Source organism: Micropterus salmoides, unplaced genomic scaffold (assembly GCF_014851395.1).
Source record: "Micropterus salmoides isolate LMB-PRFRI ecotype aquatic unplaced genomic scaffold, ASM1485139v1 Ms_hic_scaffold_7, whole genome shotgun sequence".
NCBI classification, from domain to species: domain Eukaryota; kingdom Metazoa; phylum Chordata; class Actinopteri; order Centrarchiformes; family Centrarchidae; genus Micropterus; species Micropterus salmoides.
This window is the reverse complement of record NW_024044459.1, coordinates 20,632,626-20,654,481: the sequence shown is the minus strand read 5'-3', so window position 1 is coordinate 20,654,481 and position 21,856 is coordinate 20,632,626. Positions and strand designations below refer to the sequence as shown.

At 39.9% G+C, this 21,856-nt stretch overlaps 2 protein-coding genes across 4 annotated transcripts in view; one reads left to right on the top strand and one right to left on the bottom strand.

Annotated features, from left to right (window-relative positions):
* Positions 1-670: 670 nt before the first annotated feature.
* On the bottom strand, positions 671-11,649 carry hsd17b3 (hydroxysteroid (17-beta) dehydrogenase 3). Of its 2 annotated transcripts, XM_038704151.1 has the most exons (11): positions 11,402-11,646; positions 7,115-7,161; positions 6,938-7,013; positions 6,704-6,811; positions 6,501-6,568; positions 6,063-6,107; positions 3,417-3,451; positions 3,226-3,307; positions 3,091-3,150; positions 2,792-2,941; positions 671-2,605 (listed from the first exon to the last, which is right to left on the bottom strand). In XM_038704151.1, the coding sequence occupies exons 1-11, from the start codon at positions 11,550-11,552 to the stop codon at positions 2,465-2,467; spliced, it is 963 nt and encodes a 320-aa protein (XP_038560079.1). In that variant the 5' UTR covers positions 11,553-11,646; the 3' UTR covers positions 671-2,464. The 2 variants fall into 2 exon arrangements, with proteins under 2 accessions (XP_038560079.1, XP_038560078.1); XM_038704150.1 differs by having other exon boundaries at positions 6,501-6,811; positions 11,402-11,649.
* Positions 11,650-16,414: 4,765 nt separating this feature from the next.
* The window catches only part of ipo11 (importin 11), a 147,901-nt gene continuing 142,459 nt past the window's right edge, over positions 16,415-21,856 (top strand). The window contains exons 1-2 of one of the 2 annotated variants that reach the window (XM_038703094.1): positions 16,415-16,537; positions 19,916-20,065. In XM_038703094.1, coding sequence (XP_038559022.1) covers positions 19,928-20,065 — 138 coding nt within the window. In that variant the 5' untranslated portion in view covers positions 16,415-16,537; positions 19,916-19,927. Of the gene's footprint in view, positions 16,538-19,576; positions 19,594-19,915; positions 20,066-21,856 lie in introns of those variants that run through there. The other variant, XM_038703095.1, reaches the window with a different exon arrangement.

Here is a 21,856-nt window from a genome sequence, read left to right as displayed (position 1 = left end):
TGATAATAAAGGTGATGACTCAAACATTAAGTTTCAGAAATTGTTTAGTCCAGGCCCACCTTTTGAAAAGAATAAGCAGAAAAGAGCCAGATGAGGCACATTTCTTTATTGTCAGTTTGCTTTTGCTTATTTGACTTTTTTTGCTAATTGCTTTTTCAAGTCATTTAACAACCACACTGATAAGATGTTGGTGTTTCCAGTGATAACTCATGCTGCCCCTCTAGTTATAATTTTGATTTTACTGCTGGTCGCAATATTAGAAACGGTTGCATCACTTACAGTTAGTGATCCTTATAAAGCCTGTGGTGTGACAAAAAAAATTACATCATTTCACCTCTTCACCCCTTGTGTGGATACATGAGTTCCTACTTACTCTTTTGTTGTTACCATGTTGGTGCTGATGTTGGGTATGATAATGGCACACCGGACGAGTATGTGTAATGTAACACACACTCTGTAATATTACATGTTTAAGTATTAAAGGTTTGATGACACTTCACGTCTTTCCCAACATGTGTTTGTTTCAGGCACTCACTTGCTGTAAATCTACAAACACTACTCAGAGGAAATTGGTTATGTAAATATTAAGAAAGTGGAGATCCTAAAAACACCAAATACGGCATGGTTAGGCTGAATTTGTGGGAAATGTGCATGAAAAGATGCAAAAAACCTGAATTTATGATTTAATGAAACGGTGCAGCAATGATACAAAAACAGTGTGACTGGAACTAGGCTATGTTTCCATCCTTAAATCACTTAAAGATGGAATCAAATGAAACTGGATGTTACGAGATTAATCAACTGCAGGTTAACATTCATCCAGGTAAAAAATATATGCAAAAGTACATTCAGAGATTTATTATTCACATACATATCAGTACCGGGAGGGCTAAAGTGAAACTAACACATCCGAGAAAGCATCCCAAAGACTAAAATGCCAGGTCAAATATAATAGTTGTTGATAATTCCATAATATAAAAACCATAACTTAAAAGGCCTATTTTAATTACTGTGGGCCATAGAAGCTGGCAAAATCAAAAACATTTTAAAGCTTACCTTTAATAAAACTATAGATATGCTTTTACTGTATATGATTTTGTTTTGTTTTAATTGTTGTAAAAATGCTGTTCCTGTCTCAATAGCTATGAATAAAGACTATTCTCATGTGTACATGAATTATTCTTTGCCTTTTTTAAACAGTGAGGCCAGGCATGGATGATCTAAGCTCAGGGTCACTCTGAACCTGCTTCTCTCTCTCTCTCTCTCTCTCTCTCTCTCTCTCTCACTTTTCCTATTCCCTGCACTGTCTCTCATGGGGAGGATTGTTCATCAAGGCTGCCTAAACAGCCACGTCACCCCGTGATAAGTGACTCGTTTAGGTCAGACATCTCGGTAGCACATACTAATTCAAATGCTTGTGTGAATCTGCTCTTTGCATGTGTGCGTGCACAGATGAGGGAATGGCCATGCATGCTTTAAACACTGTACATCATCCTGTAAACAGCAGGCTATCAAACCCTGGTCTCCAGTGTACTCTCATTTCTCAGGAATCAGGTAGGAAGCTCATCAATTCTCTTCGGTCCCCAACTGGTTTTGTGGATTTCAGAAATGTGACTGACACCATAGCGAAGCTGTCTGGTGGTGTACTCAACTGATCAAACGTTTCCTCCATCTCAGAGAGAAAAGGAAGATGCTAATGACAGTTACAGGAGTGTGTGTGTGTGTGTTTGTGTGTGGGGTGCATCAGAATTAATGTTAATATTAAAGGAAATGTAGTTTGAAAACACGAGCTAGTAAATTGCATTTACACATCTGTCTAACGATGTTTACTGTGTAAAGGTATTTGAGGATTTGTTGATTTAATTTTTTGTTTTCTATCTGATGTTTAATCTGAATCAAAATATATCAAAATAGACGTCCATAAATGTCACTTCTCACTATAAAATCAAGCAGATGTATCGACAAAAATTACAAGTAAATAAGTTCAAATAAATCATCATTACCAAAGTCATTGCTAAAGGTTTGTTTTACAGGACTACAATATATTGTGAGATGTTTCTGATTTTTTAGTCCTCCCTATTTACATACATGAGCAAGGTCAGGGAACTAGAAACACATTTCAATATAATACAGACCAGTACAACACCACAACAACAGTACAACTATAACCTTAATGCTAAAAAATAATTGAATTAACACCTCTATGACAATGACAATAAATGAAAGAATTTTTTCAATAGAACAGACTCAGTAAATGTGGAATGAAGCGGAGATGTAAAGAGGGATAAACAAGGAGCTAGGGAAGTGGAACATTTTTTAAAAACGACAGAAAACCGCCGTATAAACTGGGCTAAACATTAAAAACAGAAAGCAATAATGCCATTGATAAAGGTACTTTCCTGAGGGTGGCTTATATATACAAATAATGATAATTTATTTCCTTTACATTGCTGTTCCTGGTAATTTACAGAACATTTTCAAAAGTCGCTCTTGATGCAGAGATGGATGCCTTCTGTGTTAATTTCTTCTTGACATAGTCTTGTAGCTTATGTAGCATAGACTCTGCATGGAGAATCTTGAGAGGAATAGACTGCAGTAACCAGCCCTGTATGTGCACATTCCCACAGACACACACACGCGCACATGCACACACACACACACGCACACACATACACACACACAGATCAATAATCACAGGGACAAATCAGTCTCTTGCCATGTTACTTACTTACTTACTTACTTACTACTGCATTATTTGGCATGATCAGATGGTTGTGCCAGTAAGTCTTACCAGAACTATATGACAGATACTGCCATGTGTTTTGTCTCCAGCTCTGAGGTACTGCAGGGCGCTTTTCACAAAGTCTTCTGGTGAAAAAGTGACTCCGCCGGTTTGTTGGTAAGCTGCCATTCGAGTGGAGACCCCAAATGGAGCCACTGCCTGAGAAATTAGAAGAACAGAGAGAAAGAGTGAGTTGAAGATTTTCAAGATTTTAAGAAAAAAAATCACTTTAAAGTAAACAAATAATTCGCTCTTCCTTTTATTTAAAGACCTTGAGGTGGAGTCTCAGTAAGAATTTTAAAAAATACCTGTATAATAATCCCTTTGTATTCAGCTTGAAGACCTTGAGAAAATCTTTCCACAAACACCTATAGGAACACAAATTACAGCAATAGAGTGATCATAAAATGAGATTTAGCACGAACTGGTGATATTGTACTTACCTTAGATGCAGTATACAGGGTGTACAGGGGGAACGGAATAGAAGCTACTCCAGACGAAATATTCACAATCACCCCTTTGCCCCTGTCGAGGCAGAAAAAAAACAATAGTTGTTTTACACTTGTTGATCAGCATGTTTGGATTTTTATCATATTCCATATTACATCTAATGGAGAAAACATAGGTAGGAAACCTTTTCTCCATGCCTGGAAGGATTATTTTGCACATCTGGAGAAAAAAGAAAAGTTCAGATTTTTTTTAAACATGTGAGGGTTGACAGAGTTAACTTATTTGTGAAGAAAACAAAGAATAATGCACACTATCCATCACTTGTACTCCCTTTATTAATTACCTCTTTATCAGGCAATGTTCATACAAAAAAGTTTTTTTTAACTTCTGTGTGTATTAAATTGTGTGGGACTCATTGTTTTGTTAAAGGGGTCATGTGTATTTTCAGTTGTCTCTAGCAAGGTTTCAGATTGCAACCACAAGCGTGTGCTCTTGCAAGTGCTCGAACCAATGAGCGAAAGAAAACAGAGGCCGACACATCAGAGATAGCGTCATCCATAATACTGGAAACTCAGGTAAAATCCCACTGCAAGTTTCCAGCAATATTTTTATCAGCTTGACATTGAACTGATCCATGGTTGTTTTAATGATAATGGTAAATTGACTGCATTTAGCCGACCTCTTTTCAATAACTATTGAGTGTGTATCATTCATCGAAGAGGCTCAGCAATGTCAGCATAGCTAAATTTATTGGATGATAACGAAAACAGTTAGCGAGCTTGGCTCAATATTATAAATGAGATTGTTGCCATAACAGTAGGCTACTGTACTGAATGGGTGTTCCACTTTGTGTTATTCACTCCCTCTCGGACTTTGCGGGCCTTTTTTGTGATTGTTGCGGTCTAAAATAACTGATTTTGCGGCAGCTTTTAAAAAAAAAATTGCGATGAAAGTTGTGATGTTTTGTGCCGTTTTTTGTGATGTTTTTTGTGATGAAATTGTGGAAATAAGTGAAAGCTGCAAAGGTAGCTTTGATTTTGTTTTTACTCTAAGATTATACACTGAACAAAATTATAAATGCAACACTTTACTTTTGCCCCCATTCATGAGCTGAACTCAAAGATCTGAGACTTTCTCTATGCACACAAAAGGCCCATTTCTCTCAAATATTGTTCACAAATCTGTAAAAATCTGTGTTAGTGAGCACTTCTCCTTTGCCGAGATAATCCATCCACCTCACAGGTGTGGCATATCAAGATGCTGATCAGACAGCATGGGTCTTGCACAGGTGTGCCTTAGGCTGGCCACAATAAAAGGCCCATTACTATGCTTTTTGTTTTGTTTTTTTACATTTATGCACATTTAAACCAGCTTAGCTTTATTGTTTCAGCGCTTGAAATTAACGGGGATGCAACTGCCTGTGTCACAGTGATTTGTCTCGTCTGACATCCTCCATGCCTTTCTGCCTGTTTTCCACATTTGCTTTGTAATGTTAAATCATTTCTTGCAGGCTAAAATAAACACTTAAATACATAAACACATAATACAAGCTTATGTTCCTTCATGGCCACTGCACTCCCCCAACGAATGCCGTCTGGCTCTGCCAGCCCTACACACAAAGCGATCTCAGTCCCGGCTGTTCTCATCTGTGACACCACGATGGTGGAACAAGCTACCACAGGCCATCAAAGCAGGGACGTCCCTCTCTAACTTCAAGAAGCTCTTGAAAACTCATCTTTTCCGAGAACACTTCCTCTTATAACTCCTCTAACTCCTAACCTCTAACATGCACTTCCTATTCTTCTACAATTCTCTTGTATTGATTGCACTATTTGTTAACTCCTACTTCTTTCCCAAGGTATTTACCCCCACTGATGCCATATGCGCTAATAGCACTTACTAGTATTTATTGCTGCTCTTACTGGTATCTATTGTCAATTATACATCTCTTACTGTATAGATGCTTTATTGATACTGTCATGATCATTGGGTTTTATTGTGGTGTTTTTCTTTTATTTTGTTAATGTCTGTTTCTATTTTTACTCATTGCCTCTGTGTTCTTGTTTAGGTTTTGTTAGTTGATCATTGTTTCCTTGTTCTCTGTTGTATTTAGTTACCTTTACCCTATTGTCGGTAGCTTTACTTCCTGTTTTATTTTGTAATTTTGGTGTTTTTGTTTAGCTTTGTTTCCTGTCTGCCTTGATTCCTAATGTGTCTCACCTGTGATTAATTGCCCTCCCTGCTTGTGTGTGTGTGGTGTGCCTTTGTATATATTGCGCTCAGTTGTGTTCAGTCTTTATGGTGTTGTTGTGAGATGTTGAGTGATCTTCCCTGTGTTCTGTTTCCTGGGATTGTTCCCTTGTTTTGGATTACTCTGCCCTGTCCAGGATTTCTGTTACTTTTGGATTCTTCTTAGGTTTGGAGTTTTGCCTGCTGTGGTCTGAGTGAGCCTGTCTTTGAGTTCTGTACTGAACTGTATCCTCCTCGCAAGTGTCTGCATTTTAGGTCCACACCTCTACCTCCTGCCACTTCACTCAGCCAACTCTGATAGATGCTTCATTGATGCTTGTATGTTGTTCCTCAAATGTAAGTCGATCTGGATAAAAGTATCTGCCAAATGAGTGAATGTAAATGTATAAAAGGCTGTTCCAAGCATGTGGTTGATTTTATGGGAGGTTACAACCTGTTCACAAATAAGCAATAAAAGTGATTTCTTAAAAAAACTATAAGGGTTTTGATCCTGTGCACCTTTCACTAAGACTTTATGATGTGCAAGAATAGCTGAATATAGTAGTTATTGAGTTTTTTTCAAAAAAATAAAAACTTTTACCTTAGCCATAGTTTTTACGTTGCAGTTTATCACCTTTGCAATTGTCTGAAAGCATAAATAAACATAGGTTCCAAGTAAGCCGTCTGTATTGATTGAATTAGGGGAAAGGAAATGTTAACACAGTCCTGCCAATGGTTTCACACCATTCCACTGATCTACAGGTGGTGGTAGCGTACACACAGATATGCAGCAATGCACCAGCAGAAACAAGGCAGAAGTAGTTTTCTAGCAATAAATAGATGTAAACAATGCTAGATTTAAAATATTAAAACATTGTCTTTGTTGATGTTTTATGAGGAATTAAATGAATTTGAAACATTTGTCAGCGATGAAGGATATTACACAATGTATTTTGGTGAGTAACAGTGAACGTAAGCATAACTTCTGTTTGTTAACAAAAAAACTCCACAGGGCACCTAGACCCGCAGTACCACTGACCTGGTCCAGCTCTGCACAATCAAGAAATTTGCAGGGGATGAAGCTGGGCAACAGGCCTACATTATTGACTGGGGTAGAAAGAAAGATCCAGTTACAAAGGGGGGGGATCAATAGACATTGCTGTTTTCTATAATTACCCTTGTCTTGCATTTGGTGTGTGAATAAATGTTTCAAACGGAATGGAAGAATGAAAAAAGTCCAACCTAAAACCCCAATGTTGAGGTCCCTAAGCTCATCCTCAATTTCACTGAAGATGTTTTCCTTTATGAAGTCTGTTACTATCACTTTCACCCTCTGCCCTGTGGTATCACCTATGAAAATGAAGATGTGGTGTCAGCAATATAGTGCACATTTGTACTCTTACAGATGACAGAGATTATATTTGCAGATTAAAAGCAGACACAATAAAATGGGTAAATACAGAAAGCAAGTTTCACCTATTTCCTTGGCCACCTGGTCCAACGTTACTTTGGTCCTACTCATGATTACCACGTTCATTCCTTGCTCAGCTAGCTGAGGGAAGCGATAGTACAGTGGTGGATGGTAGAAGAAATGAAGAATGTACTGTAAAATTAGCAGATGTCCATCAAATAAAAAGTAAAACAGTCTCTTACCACAAATGCATATGCTCGTCCTATGCCTTCTGAAGCACCAGTCACCACTAAAACAGGGATGCAGAGATTAGTGTTGTAATGATCATTACATCTTCCATCAGTTGTCACATGCTCCTGTAGTTTCCATTCTAAACACTAGGGGCGCTTTGAATTCCAGCTACGCTACGTCATCTCTCTTACTCTACTGTCAGACAAATCCCAGGATTGTGTTTGTGTTTGTATTTGTTGACACTACACCCAAACCATAATGTTCTAACAAACCGTACTAATACAGCATGTTCCTGATAAAGAATTTGCTGAGGACACAAACTGCTTGTTTCTGAGTTCTCACTACGCCTCCATCTCCTCCTGACCCTTATTACATAGATCACAAGCTCTTTTCCTCACTATTTGGGCACCACATTTAACTAGGGTTGGTTTTCCAGGACTGAGATTTAGGATTAAATAAAGCCAAGCGGGATGGGATGCATTGGTTTGAGCTGATGTTCAGCATGAGAATAAGCCAAATATGTAATCGGAGACTGTGTAGTAACTTCTCAAATGCAAGCAGCAATTAAGCTTCTTTTGATTTGATTTTTTTCAGTTGAATAAACAAACTGAATGCTCCTTCCAAATGTGCGCACACTCTTTTGTTTCTTACAAAATGATAACAGTGTTCCATCTGAAAATCGATTTAATTCTGTATTCTGCACTTACAACAGCAAATATACAGGATGTTTATTGCATTTGTGATGTGTGTTGGAATGTGTAAGAATTAAGACTCCTATCTGTCAACTAACTGTCAAATTTATACTCCAAAAAAATAGGGGGCAGCATTTTACATCAGATCATAACTGCTGCTAACTGATAATTAGCTCAGTTAGCGATGCAGCTAGTTTAATGGTAATATTAGCTGACTGGGACCAGAACAGGGTGAATCAGCAATGGAACTGGGCTCATTGGCTTCCCAGTTAACTGGGACTGAACACAGCCTCTGAGACCGATGGAGACCAGTTTGAGCAAGGTCCGGGGCTAGCTGGTTAGCATGCTACATGACATTACATTACATTTAGCCGACGCTTTTATCCAAAGTGACTTACAATTGCTACAAATATGTCAGAGGTTGCACACCTCTGGAGCAACTAGAGGTTAAGTGTCTTGCTCAGGGACACACTGGTGGGTGTCACAGTGGGGAGTTGAACCCCAGTCTCTCACACCACAGGCATGTGTCTTATCCACCCCAAACTTCAGTAGAGCAGATGTACAGTTTGTGGACAACATTAGCACATTTTGGAATAGACTGGACAAAAGGGGTTGGTCTACCCAAATTAAAAAATATTGCTTCTCTCTAGTGGTATGAAGCCACGCAGATGGTTTTATTTGCACAGGTGCTTTGATATTTGTCCCTGTGAATTATGTAGCCACCTCTATAAAATGGAGGGAATTGAAGTCAATTTGGGTATCATGCCGATAACAATAAAAAAATAAAATTAAAATAATTCAACAGGAACCTGTTTTTCCCGACTCAATGTGTTCAGGACTAGGGCGCTTTGTATAGTCTCGATCAAAACTGTTGAAAGTTTGCTTTTATTATCCAGAGTAGCCAAATGGAAATCCTGATTTTGCAAAAAGATGTAGATTTTTAATCCAGGAACAAAACAATATTCCAGTCATTGTGTTGAGACAGTAACAGAAATCTCAGAGATGGATATTTCAAAAGCTGTCTGCATGGCTAGATACCGATCCAGGCAAGGGATGTGGACCAGTTGCTTAATATCTCTTTGACATCAGATGGGTATCTATTTAGCCTCTATTGAATAACAACATTCCCTTATAATTAAAATGTCCTGTAATTACAACCAACATTATTGACCAGTTGGTTGCCATTCAGCACTGGAGTACTGGGAATATTTAAGAACAGTACTGATTACAACAATGTTATCACTCTATTGTATACTCCTCTATTTCTAGACCCAAGTGCTGACTATGACATCTGGTTTTACTAATTCATTCAGACTTTGCCAAAAATATAATCAATATATATTCAGCATTCAACTTTTTTTTGCAGGTAATTTCCCATCTCCTGTAGACATAGTTTCACAGGAAGTATTACATGAAAAAGGAAATACATTGTCAAATAGATATATAAATTCTGTTCTATAATTTTGGGATGGTTCAGTGTCAAAGTGGGTGAATTAAACAAACAAACAAGTAGACAACATCTGCATTCAGGCCGAGTCTCAGACATAACTGGCATTTTTCCTTTATGCAAATGAGTTCTGAGAACCACAATAGCCTGTGCAGGCATTTCTTCCAAGACTAAGACATACAAGGATTCAGATTCAGACTGGAATGTCCAATCAAAGAGTCCATATTAGCCCAAAGTCTTTAACAAACACTCCTTAATTTTTTCTAATATAAAAAACATGTGTTTCATTTCATTTTGATTGCTCTATTTTGTTTATGTCACAAAAGTTGTTTTTTTTTAGTGTTGTAATTACCAGAGAAGTAATAAAGTGCTGAAATTCTACTTTAATTGCAGTCAGGGGAGCCAAAAAGTGTTTCTTGGCGCGATGGCCTAAGAAGTCCCTATTGGAAACAGTTTCTTAATGTCCAGAAGTCTACAATGTGGCCGCACAGTGTTTTCATTGTTCCTACAGTTACAGTTGTTGTCTGCTGATTCATGGGGAGATAAGTGAACAGTTAATTTACCTTCACAAGACGCGAGGAAAGACATAGAAATTTAATTACAGGATGTCACATGACTGTCAACAAGGTTTATTCTGAAATCTTTACAGCTCTTCTCTGTGTTTAAATTGTGTTTGTTCTTGTATGCTTCGCAGCCAGCAATAAGTTATTAGTTAACTAATGCTGGCTGAAGCAAACTTGCCATCTAAATCTATAACTTGGCTAAACAATTACTTTTATTACCACAGAGTTGTTACTGTTTTCACAACATGTTTTACAGAATTATGTAGAGTAGTATCAATAGGTACTGGAACTGATAAGCAGTATAAGCATATGTATATATTTCCATAAAGTCACAATGACATTACAGACATTTTTACCATTAATATTTCTTGTAAGTGTGAAGAGCCTCCCTGGTCACGGCAAATTTCCCAGTTGTGTTGTATGAATCATATATTAATTAAAAAAGACACACACACACACACACACACACACACACACACACACACACACACACACACACACACACACACACACATACAAACATTGTACACATGCAGACACACTGTAAATATTTGTTTCATATATATGTTGTCCTCAGTTGAAGAATGCACCATACAATACTTCTTAGGCCGCTTGAAAGTGAAAAGACTCAACTCTGAAGGAGGCACAAACTCAAGCAAAATAGGTTTGAAATTGTCAGGGCTGAAATGACTCTTGGGGGACAGGGGTTATGCAGCCAAGAACACACTGTTCTGGTGACTGTTTTTCCTGGCTGATGCTGGAATGCGGAATAATTCGGACTTTGAAAAGAAAGGATAGATTAGCCCAGTATTCATTGTGTTTCTACTTTAGTGTGAGGTTTATTTTAGCAAAGTGGGAGACTGAATAGCCTCTTCAGAATGTGGCAAAGGATTTCTCAGTCAGTGGACTGTTCTGGGAGCGACAGAGGAATGTTTTGGTGTAAACACGTTTATATGGTTACAAGTTGGATTGCCTGCACCAGCTGGAGAATGTAGTGCCTTCTTTATCATACTTAATCCCTTCTGCCAGTTTACTCTAAAGGAATTTTATGGCCATGCCATGGGATTTTATTGCAGAGTGTACTCTGAGTGGATGGATAATAATAATGTTATATTAAAGAAAAATGTAATTTGGGCAGCAATGCGTTTTGTAGATCGTTTTCTGTAAACGTAAGCAGCTGCTGCATAGGTAACACATGACAGAAAGTCAAAGGAAAGTCAGAACTTGCCCCTTTAGGTTCCAACATTACACAAGTGTGATCTTGTGCAACAGTGAAACGTCCAAACAGGTCTAAAATCTTCTTTACGGTTTTACAGCCAAATTTTTGTCATGCAACAGTGATTTCACATCATTCAGTGTTTTTGCATGCACAGGCAAATTCTGATAGGTGTGCTTTCACTCATGTCACTATACTCTTATGACCATAATAAATCAATCAATTGTAAATCATTAATTGTGACTTTGGCTGACATCTAAATTGTCCTGATGCTGTTTGTCCCATCCATCTAAGTCCTTGCAATTACTAGCTACAATATGACCTACTGCAGGTCTGATATACTGTACATTACAGTACACGCACACACAAACACAGCTCACCTGCCCACTCTCCCATAGAGGTGAAAAAGGACTTTGACACTGGAAACCACATTTTTGGAAAAAGCATCCTACTGAAAAGCAGCAGTTTCACTCCATAGTAGACAACAACTGCAGCACCAAGAGAAATGAAAAACAATTCTCTTAAATCCATGCTTGTCCGGCACAACAGCAAACTCTGGCTTTAAGTCTCTCTGTGTTTGTGACTGCTCTTGGAGAACGCTTTCAGTTCAATGATTCTCTAAAAGTAAAGAGGGAAGAAAGAGGGAAACTGCCAGAGGACACTCCCATTTCAAGAGCATGCTCACATACACACACACAGAGACTCTCACTCTACCCCACAGTACTTGTACTTGGATTCTGTCCAAATACACTAACTATTTGCTCTTAGTTTTCTGCATTTTCTCACCTAAGGGGCATGCTGTATGTGTGCCAATTGCCCAAAACACATTGAAGCTCCTATGTGCTGGGTGTGAGAGTATTATTATTTTCCACAAGATTATTTATTCACTACACTTTACTTGCTATTTCCACTCTCTTTCTTTCTATTTCAGTTTACCTGGTCAACACTCTTTCCCCTGACACTACAGAGCAAGGGCGTAGAATTTAGCAAGGACAAGACTGCAATAATTTTGATCCAAAAATTAAAATACAACCACTGTTATCCATCAGTGTCTAGTCAATGTATTTGATACACAAACGGTTAACAGCTCTTGTTCTCTACTATGAGTCAGTTTTGAAAGTCCTCCCCCACCATTTGCCTCACAATGGTTGTTTGTTCCTCGATCAATGCTGAGATCAAACCTAAGCCATTCCTGCAGAGGAATGTGTAAGAAGATGTATTATATGGAATAGCTTGTGTGTTAAACTCAGGAAAGGAATGTCTCTGGAAGAGATTTAAAGTAAACGTGTCTGGTAATGAAAACTGAGCATCTAGCAACCCATCTTGCAGAACTTGTATAGCTCTGGAACCAGAGCTCAAAGGAGAGTAAATATTGTACTAGCTGGCCAGAAACATGGCATCATTTACGTGTTCATGTTGCTGCCTGTCTTGTAACAAAAATGTCAAACATGTATTGGTCCCAGCTTCTTAATTGTGAGGACTTTCTTTCTTGTAATGTCTGAATATCTTTTTGTTTTGGACGTGTTTGGACAAAATAATTTAGGACATCATCTTGGGCTGGTATTTTACTGACCAGACGATTAATTGATTTACCAAGACATCATTGGCAATAATGAATATAATCAACCCTAATTTTATCCATAACCGACACAGAATATAGCTTTAAGGAATAAAATATCTTAGTACATAACAAGCATGACGTTTCTTATAAAACATTCCATGTTGAGTCTTTTTACTTTCTCTGAATTGCAGATAAAATAATATAAATAATTTTTTTTAAATCTGACAATTGTGGTATTACAAATAAGCTACAGGTGTCACACATTTAGTGTTGGCGCTAGAACAAATATTCAAGGGGCTTAAAGCAGGGGGCAGTAAATTACTGGCAAATGGCAACGTAGTCGTGCATAGTGAAGGTGAAACCATTCGGTACGTTTCACATCGACCAAAATCTTTTACTCAAAACACACAACACATATCAAGCTCAGAGCAAATTAACTACACGGGAAAAACCCCCAATTTAAATTACAACTGCAAAGCAGCATTGTTCAGGATCTGGTGCCATGATGCATGTCTGGGCATGTTGCGCCACGGTGCAGTCAGCGAAGGTCGTCGCTCAAGGTCACCCAGACCACATTGGACATGGGCCAGATAAAAAAAACCCTCTATACTTAGACCTGTCAAATCTGAACAGTTTCATTTGTGAAAATGCAACAAAGTGACCTGCTTTTTAAACACCTAGACCACATTGAACAACCAAGTTCAGATCAAAAACCACTGTACCTACACTTGTCAAATTCAGTTAAATTCAATAGTTCATTTTTATTTATATAGTGCCAATTCATACCAGATGTTAAATCATTGCACTTTTCATACAGAGTAGGTCTCGATAGTATTCTTTGTAATATTATTTACAGAGACCCAAAAATTCCCAAGATGATAAAGCACTTGGCAACAGTGGCAAAGTAAAGGCCATCTGCTCGACTGGTTGGTGATAGTGATGTGTTGGTCGCAAACGAAATGGCTCCATGAGACGCCTCTTTAAAGTGAAAGATAGGAACTGGCAGAGAGTCGATTTCAACCCCTCAAGCAGGAACACAGGCAGTAGGTGGCTTGCAAACACAGATCCAGATTCTACAGCTCCGAAGCCAGAAACAGCTGCAGAAAGAAGGAGAAAGGAGAGGGATGAGAAAGCACAAAACTATGAGAGAGGAAAGATGTAAAGTTAGTAACATGCATTTATGGGATAATAATGCATCCAGATGGAGAGGGAGAGGATGACAGAGGAGCTCAGTGCATCATGGGAGGTCTCCCGGCAGTCTAGGCCTATAGCAGGGATACATATATAACTATGGGATGTTTCAGGGCTATCCTGAGCCTATAGGCTTTATCAAAGAGGAAAGTCTTAAGCCTACTCTTTAATGTGAAGATGGTGGCTGCCTCCCAAACCCAAACTGGGACCTGATTCCACAGGAGAGGAGCTTGATAACTCAAGGCTCTGACTCACATTTTTGATATAGGAACCACAGGTAAGGAATCACCTAGAAGTAACACATGCGTGGACTCATTTTTCCTTTTTTATATATCTAAGTCTATAAGCAGGTGACGCTCTCTCTCAGGCGGGGGGAGCGATCAGGAGCTACCTACTCCTCGGCCAGCCTCTCTGGATCTCTCCTCTAAGTGGTCGGCTTTCCAACGTTGGTGTCTGGACCAGGGGACGGACCCTGTCTCCTGCCTGCTGCTGGCAGTGCTTTCGTTCCTTCAGCTGCTCATGGACAGGGGGCTGGCGTTCAGTAATGTTAAAACCTACACTGCCGCCATTTCGTACTGTCACCAGGGCTTCGGGGACAGGACTGTGTTCTCCCACCTCCGGTGAATCGCTTCCTTAGAGGGGTGCGCAGGCGCCGGCCGGTGATGCGGCCTGCTGCCCCACAGTGGGATTTGCCGCGCGATAACCCAAGCCCCGTTTGAGCCCTTGGAGACGGCGTACCTGAGGTTCCTTTTGGCTAAGGTCGCGTTGCTCCTGGCTCTGACCTCGGCCAAGATTGTCAGCGATCTGGCTGCCCTCTCTGTGGCTCCGTCGTGCCTCAGGATTCAGGGCGACGGCAGCTCAGCTATCCTGCGCCCTAACCCAACGTTCATGCCTAAAAGCATTACGAGCTCCTTTCAGTCGCGGGTCATCACCCTCTCGGGCTTTTTCCCTCCCCCCCATTGGTTGGCGGAGGACGCCATGTGCCACCTCCTCTGCCCGGTGTGGGCGCTGTCCTGCTATGTGGCGTGCACGGCCGCCTGGCGGCGTTTGCAGCGCCTGTTTGTGCACTACAGGGAGCGGTCCAAGGGACTTCCCCTGTCGGCGCAGCGCCTGTCTCACTGGCTGTGCGATGCCATTTCCCAGGCTTATGTGTCTGCCGGGGAGTCTCCCCCGGATGGCATCAGAGCGCACTCCACAAGAGGCGTCTCCTCCTCAGTGGCGTTGCACGGTGGGATGACAGTGGACGACTTCTGCACGGCGGCTTCCTGGTCGTCCCCATGCTCTTTCGTCCGTTTCTACCGTCGGGATGTCTCCCGTCTCTCTCTTACTCACTCAGTACTGAGTGTTTTGGCTGAGTGATCCTCCTTGTGAGTGTGCGGTGCGCCCTCTCCCACCGGACGGTGTGGTGATGCGGCTGCTGCTTACGTGGCCCTGCCTTGGGCGCAGCTGACGTGATTGCTGTCGTGACCCCGCCTGCGTCTGTACAGCTGCGGGGCCCCCCACTCGGTTTCCCGTCTTACGTATGGGTCGGTAAGTTGTGGGCCTCACTGGACCTTGGTTCTCAGTGCTGAAGAAAAGGCATTTGGGAGCCGAAGGCTGGGTCTCACCGTTGTATATATACAAGGTGCAGACATAGGAGAGGCCCACGCTGTGGTTGGGCGTAGACTAAAATTCTCAGTGCCGCGCAGGTGTGCGGAAGGGGTAAACCCAATAGCAATAGCCTTAGAGGACTGCACCTATACTCATAGAATCCGGGTTACAGTACGTAACCCCTGATCTCTTCATAACAACTTTATTGAAAAAACTGATGAAAAAACACACAAAAGAAGAATAAAAAACTTCCCAGAGAGCAGAGATCAAACTTGCAACCCTTGGCATGCAAGTCCTGCACTCCACCAACTGAGCTAACTACTGACACTGCAAACGAAATTATTGTAAGGAAACGCACCTGCCGACCCCTGTATGCAGTTATCCCGTTATCACGAGAAAACAACAGTCGTTATCTCGAGATCATGACACAATTATCCCGTTATCACGGGAAAACGGAGTAAAAAATAAAGGTTTGAATCGATGGCCGCCTCCATCCCTTGTTTTGCAGATTTGAAAGTAGGTTTCATACAGTCTTAAGGTTTTACCTGTGTTAATGTAAGTTTCCCCTAACTACCGAATCGTAAATTACAATTAGGATGAATAAAACAGAAAACTCCCTTGAGAAGTTTTCTTTGTAGTGCTACATATATTTCACATAAACTTTAAAAGTGTTGATGGTATAAAGCTTTAGAGTTGCTGGAAGTTAAACTGGTCTTTAGCTAAGATACTGAGTTCACATTTATATAAATAACCCTGAGTGGGCAAGGGAAAGGCTAATGGTAAAAGTCAATTATATTTTATATAGTGTAATCATCCATAATGTAGGCTTATACTTTCATCAATCGTATTAATCGCCATTCCTACAAATGTAGTCCGTCACACAACTTCTTCAACTCAAATAGTGCCCATGCTACAGGTAAAGGTGAAAGCTATAGACAAAAATTTGGAGAAGGAGCGACGATTCCCTCACACGTTTATCTGTAGCTGTCTTATACAACTGCAGCTGGCTCACAAGTGTCCAGCTAACCTCATACGTCATCAGCACGCGCCTGCTGTCTTGCTCGCGCCATTCCTACAAGCGTGTGTATCCATCTCCCATTACATTACCATTGTCAGAGCTTTAGCAGCCTGTGGTACAAGCACATACTCTGTTTTTCTACTGTCATTCTTTTAGGTGAGTCCGGTTTTATACTTCTCTTTCTGAGACATTTGCTTGAGGAAAGACGTTATTTATTTAGTATCAACGACGTTGTCGGCCCTTAGTTTCGGTGTGGATAAGTTTAGCTAGCTAACTTAGCTAGCCGAAAGAAATCTTTGGTGTTTAGTGTATACCCGATTTTGAATCTCCGTGGCGTCCGTTTCATTAGTGAATGTGCGATTGTCTTGTTTTCATAGTAGATGACACGCAGAGAGGGCTAAGTTACTGAAGCAACATGGGCTATATTGAGAATATTTCAGAGCTAATGAAAGTCAGCCAGTACTGTAATGTAATAATAAGTTAGTGCAGTTGCTGCTCCCCTCTGACGCCTTACCCTTAAGCTTGTTATGGTTCTGTCCAACGTTAAGCTTCAAAAACAAATTAACCCATACCATAGACACCTTAGCAAATGCTATTGTGTCATGGTGTTTTATCAAAACAACGGTTCTGTGCTGTGCTACAAGCCAGTGGACGCATATTTCTGTATATTGTAAGACGGCCAAGAAGACGATAGCTTTAGTCGAACCAACATTAGCCGCATCGTAAATACCGTTGTATTTGGTGGAGCTAACTCTGTCCGTGTTAAACCTTAGCTTTCATTAGCGGATGAAGTTATGCTGTCGCTAGCTTACTTGCTCACTCAGCCAGCATTTGAAAACTAGCTAGTGTTAGCCGCAGAGGTCATGACATATGCAAAACACTTGGCATTTAGCTGACTAACGGCGGACCCCAAACACACAATTTGGACAAAGGTTCGTTCACACATGTGTATCTACGATACAACTACACTGTTAATGCATGCATGCAGTGACGTTTCATGTTACAGTGTGAATATCTGCTCTGCAAATTGTAAAGCAGGCAGGTGTCAATGCATTTCTGACCTACTGAAAGTACAGTGTGTAACATTAATTAGACAGCACAGTCTATCAAATCAGTAGGCCCTTTCCACAGAGGACATTTTTATATGTTGCAGCACAAAAAGAATTGGTGTAAACAATGAAGTTAATGATGGCTGCTTTGTTTTCAGGGTCCTGGTATTGTGCATGCAGGCTCACTGTCATCGCTTACTGGGACACTTGAATACAATGGAGCCAATGCCGCTACTAATGTTATTAGTAACACATGTGCTTCTCCAACCATGACAAGTCTAAATGTCTGGAGTGAAAGAGGCCTATTATCTTACAGATCTAGTGGACTGCAAGAAGCACCACAGAAAATAACTAACCACATTTCAACTGTATATGGATGTTGTACAAGCATGGGTATTCTCATTTGCCAGTTAAAGGTTTGTCAAAGTTTGACACAGTTTTAAACATACGGCAATTCTTGTGCTGTGAGAAAAGTACTTAAGAGTCTTAAGAGTCTTGAGTTGACAGTGGAAACACTGACAGTTTCTACCCAAAAGAGTGAGTCTTCAAATAATACCAGTTTCAGTTTTCAAAATACTAGACAGCTCACAGATGGGAATACACACTCAAAAACTTCAAGATAACTCTCAACTCCTTAATCATGTTACTGCATGCCCAAAACCAAAGCTCACTGCTTATGCCTTGAAGCACTGAGGATAAATTAGAAAAACAAAAATGGATTAGGCAAAAGGAAGAAAATTTCATACAGGTAACTCTGCGTTCTTGTTGGACCCAGCCATCAGTTTAACTGTGCTTCAGTTTGGATTTTCCTCACCCAATGAATATTAATACCAAATATCCACCGGTACCAAAATCACAATGTGAAAATGTTAACATTGCTCAGCCCATGGAAGTGTTCATCACTTGGTGTGTACGTGGGACTCTAGTATCTGGGTTTTGAGTCTTAAACTAGTTTTGATCATATTTGGGGTATAATGATTATATGGAACATGGCTTTGTGATTGCTTGTGCCATTGCAAGCACAAGTCTTTGACTGCTTCATATCCAACACAATTTCTGTCCCAGCTGAGTTTCCTCAAGCAGTTGAGGATGAGCACAGTTTGTTTTTCATCTGTCTAGACTGTTTCTCAATTAGTTTAGAAGTAATGCAAGATGTGAGTAATAATACAATTAACTTTCCTCAGTGAAAATGTCTGACTTTCCCATTTTGTTACAGCATTTAGATCTCGATTGCATCATACAATATCAATTGTAAATTGGTCTACTACGCATGCACTGTTATATTATGGTTAGCAAATTAATGTACTACTCTTGCTATGATCACATTGTATAAAAAAACCTTCCTTATAGATTTGTTACCAAATTAATAATTCATAGACTGTTGATTAAAATAATCCTTATCTGTTATGTAACAACAGATGTGGACAAAGCACTTATGCTCTATTCTTGTGTGGAGATGGCCCTAATGCACATACCGATCACAACGCTGAATATGTGTTGGGTCTGGGCTGTAGATGGCAGCCTTGCTCAGTCTTTTTCCCGAGTCTTATTGAAATGTGCTAATGAAAGCTCACTTCCACCACACTACCTTCACTGGTCTCACGGATGACTGTTTCCCCAGACAGTCATTTGCTCGGGAGATTGCCGTTTTGTGAAAAGAGAAGTGTGTTTTTTACAAAGTTTGTATCTGGAATGAACTGCTTTTTCTAGCACCTGACTCCAGTATCTTGACATGATTAGTTGACAGACATAAATAATGTATTTCTTTTGTAGTTTTCTTAGTTTTTCATCAGAGATAATCTCTGAAACTATCGGGAATGCACTGGAAGAACAAGAGAAGTAGGCTCTTTTTTTTTTGTAGTGGAAAGAAATAAACAACCATGTTTTTTTTAATCAGTTATCTATTATTGACAAACTTTCCTAGAAATGTTGAGATATATGACCTCCATAAAGACAGATTCATGATCCCAAAGTAGGTCTGGTTAGGCAACGGTTTATTATTCTAGCTGAGAATCTCTTTTTTTGAGGCACAGAGGTGACAGACTCAGGTACTTACTTTGAAACTGAAAAACACCTTTGGACCTGTGAAGCTGGGGTGCTTAACTATCTGGGACATGGAACAGCTCTTTGCATGGTAAAGATGACTACCAGTGTTTCCATCAGGTGTGCTTTTCTTTATTCCCAAGGATTTGTTTCTTTCTCACTGTTTGACAATGATTGCAGTGCTGCTTGATCTATAATAAAAATGGGGTAGAAAGGGATAAAGCCACACAAAGATTCCTTGTTCTGACATTTTTTGTAGATGTACTTTGACTGCCTCAGCTTTCAGTTGATGTTTTATTATGCTGTTTTTTCCCTACGGTGAAACTATTTAAAAAGTTATTTTTTTTTTTATCAACTCCCAGCCAGAACTTTTTACAACAAGAGCAATGAATCTCTTCTCTTGTCTGTCTCCCCACTCCCCTCCCGCTGTATTCCCCTACAGATATATCCAACTATGGATATGGATGGTGCCAGTTCAGTGGTGCTGCAGGCCTTAACCCAAGCTACCAGTCAGGACACATCTGTGCTGAAGCCTGCGGAGGAACAGCTCCGACAGTGGGAGACCCAGCCAGGCTTCTACTCTGTCCTTCTGGTGAGGAATGATATCAAATAATTGGAATAAATCTGCTGGAGTGAAAACTATCAAGACTTTACTGAATGTGGTGTATTTTACAGAAAAGCTGGGCTACGTTGGGTTTGTGCTAATTACTAATGCACTTGAAGTTTTTTACTAAGTGCTGACTGATTTTAAAACTTAATTCAACTGATAGTGGAAGTGTTTCTTAGTACATCAGTTATTGGTATAGTTATACCTCTAAGTCTGCATAACAATAGCAGATTGAGAGGTAAATATTTTCTGTTCACGTGTGACGGCTCATCCTGTCAACAAATGACATTGTGAGAGATTGGGGGGGGAGGAGGGAGAGAAAGAGAGCAGTTGATTTTGTGTTAAAGGAATACTCAAAGCTCCATTGAATAGTTGTTGTTGTAATCACAATTGGTCTTTAAGGTACTCAGAGGTCAAGTGTGATCGAAAAGTCCGTCAATAAAATTATTCAGCACAGCTTAGTGTGTGGCAAACGTTTTGGGCAGGCATGGAAAAAATGCTGTAAGAATGCTTTCAAAAATAGACATGAGATAGGAGTGAGTGAACAGAAGAAAATCTAAATCGCATCAGTATTTGGTCTGACCCAGAGATGCTCACAAGTCTCAAATCTCTGAGCACGAGTCCAAGTCAAGTCTCAAGTAGGGCTGTGTGATATTACGTCATTAGATTGTGCCGTTATCTAATTAGCTCAGTTAGCGGTCATAGCATTAATGGGAAATTAAATCAAAAAAGGTATATTAAAATCTTTAAAATGTTATCAGAACAAAATGAATCAGTTCTTTGTTGTTTGAATGAATCATTAGTCAACATTGTATACAATTAATAAAGTAGTGTTATTCTTTTCTTTTAAACTAACAAACCAATAACTTAGAAGCAAAATAGTCTTAAAAACAAACAGATCGTGAATTGCCGTCCTGCCTAAAATATATCGTTACATGATATTTTTGCCATATCGCCCATCCCTAGTCTCACGTCACTCATGGTTATAATGAACGTTGTGCGTTCAGTCCAGGCTGTTTGAACACTGCATAGGGATAAAGAATTCTTTAACTGTAATCTGTATTTCACTTACATAGCACAACCTTGTAATGTGCAATGCAATTAATGACAGCTTATTAACAACTTTAAGTCAACACCCCTCCCCCCCGACTGTCAAACCAGTGTCACATTAACTAAATACAACGGTAACGTTACATGATCAACAATAAACCTATAATCTTTTTCTCACTTACAGAGCACAATCACGTAGCCTAATGTACAATGTGTCTACAGCTAATCACAGCTTATAAATTACCGTCAACACATCCCCCAGACTCTCAAATCAGTGTAACGTTAACTAAATAAAACTGTAACATTATCATCAACAATAAACCTGTTTGCAGTCACCTTTAATGATTAACCTGATGGCAGCCAGTGGGATGTAAATGATTACGTTCATTGATCACCACAAGTTTGGTAAGCAAACAATGGCTCATTCATCATTTCATAACAAATGACAGTCGGAGTTAACCTAGAAGCACACTAACGTTAGATGGCCAATGCTGAGCTAAACATGTTTACTAACCTCAGGTTAGTAACCTATTTTACGTTCAGTGCTTCTTTGTTTGGGCCTTGTTGAATGAAGTTTTAAAAAGTGTATGATGAATGGCACAGAAGCTGCCGGTGTTTGTTATCCTCTCTGATGTGTGGCCGTGTCCAGCTGATATGTAGTATGTGTTATGTAGGTAGGTTATAGGTAACGCAGGGAGTGGAGCAAGCTCATCAGACTTTATTGGT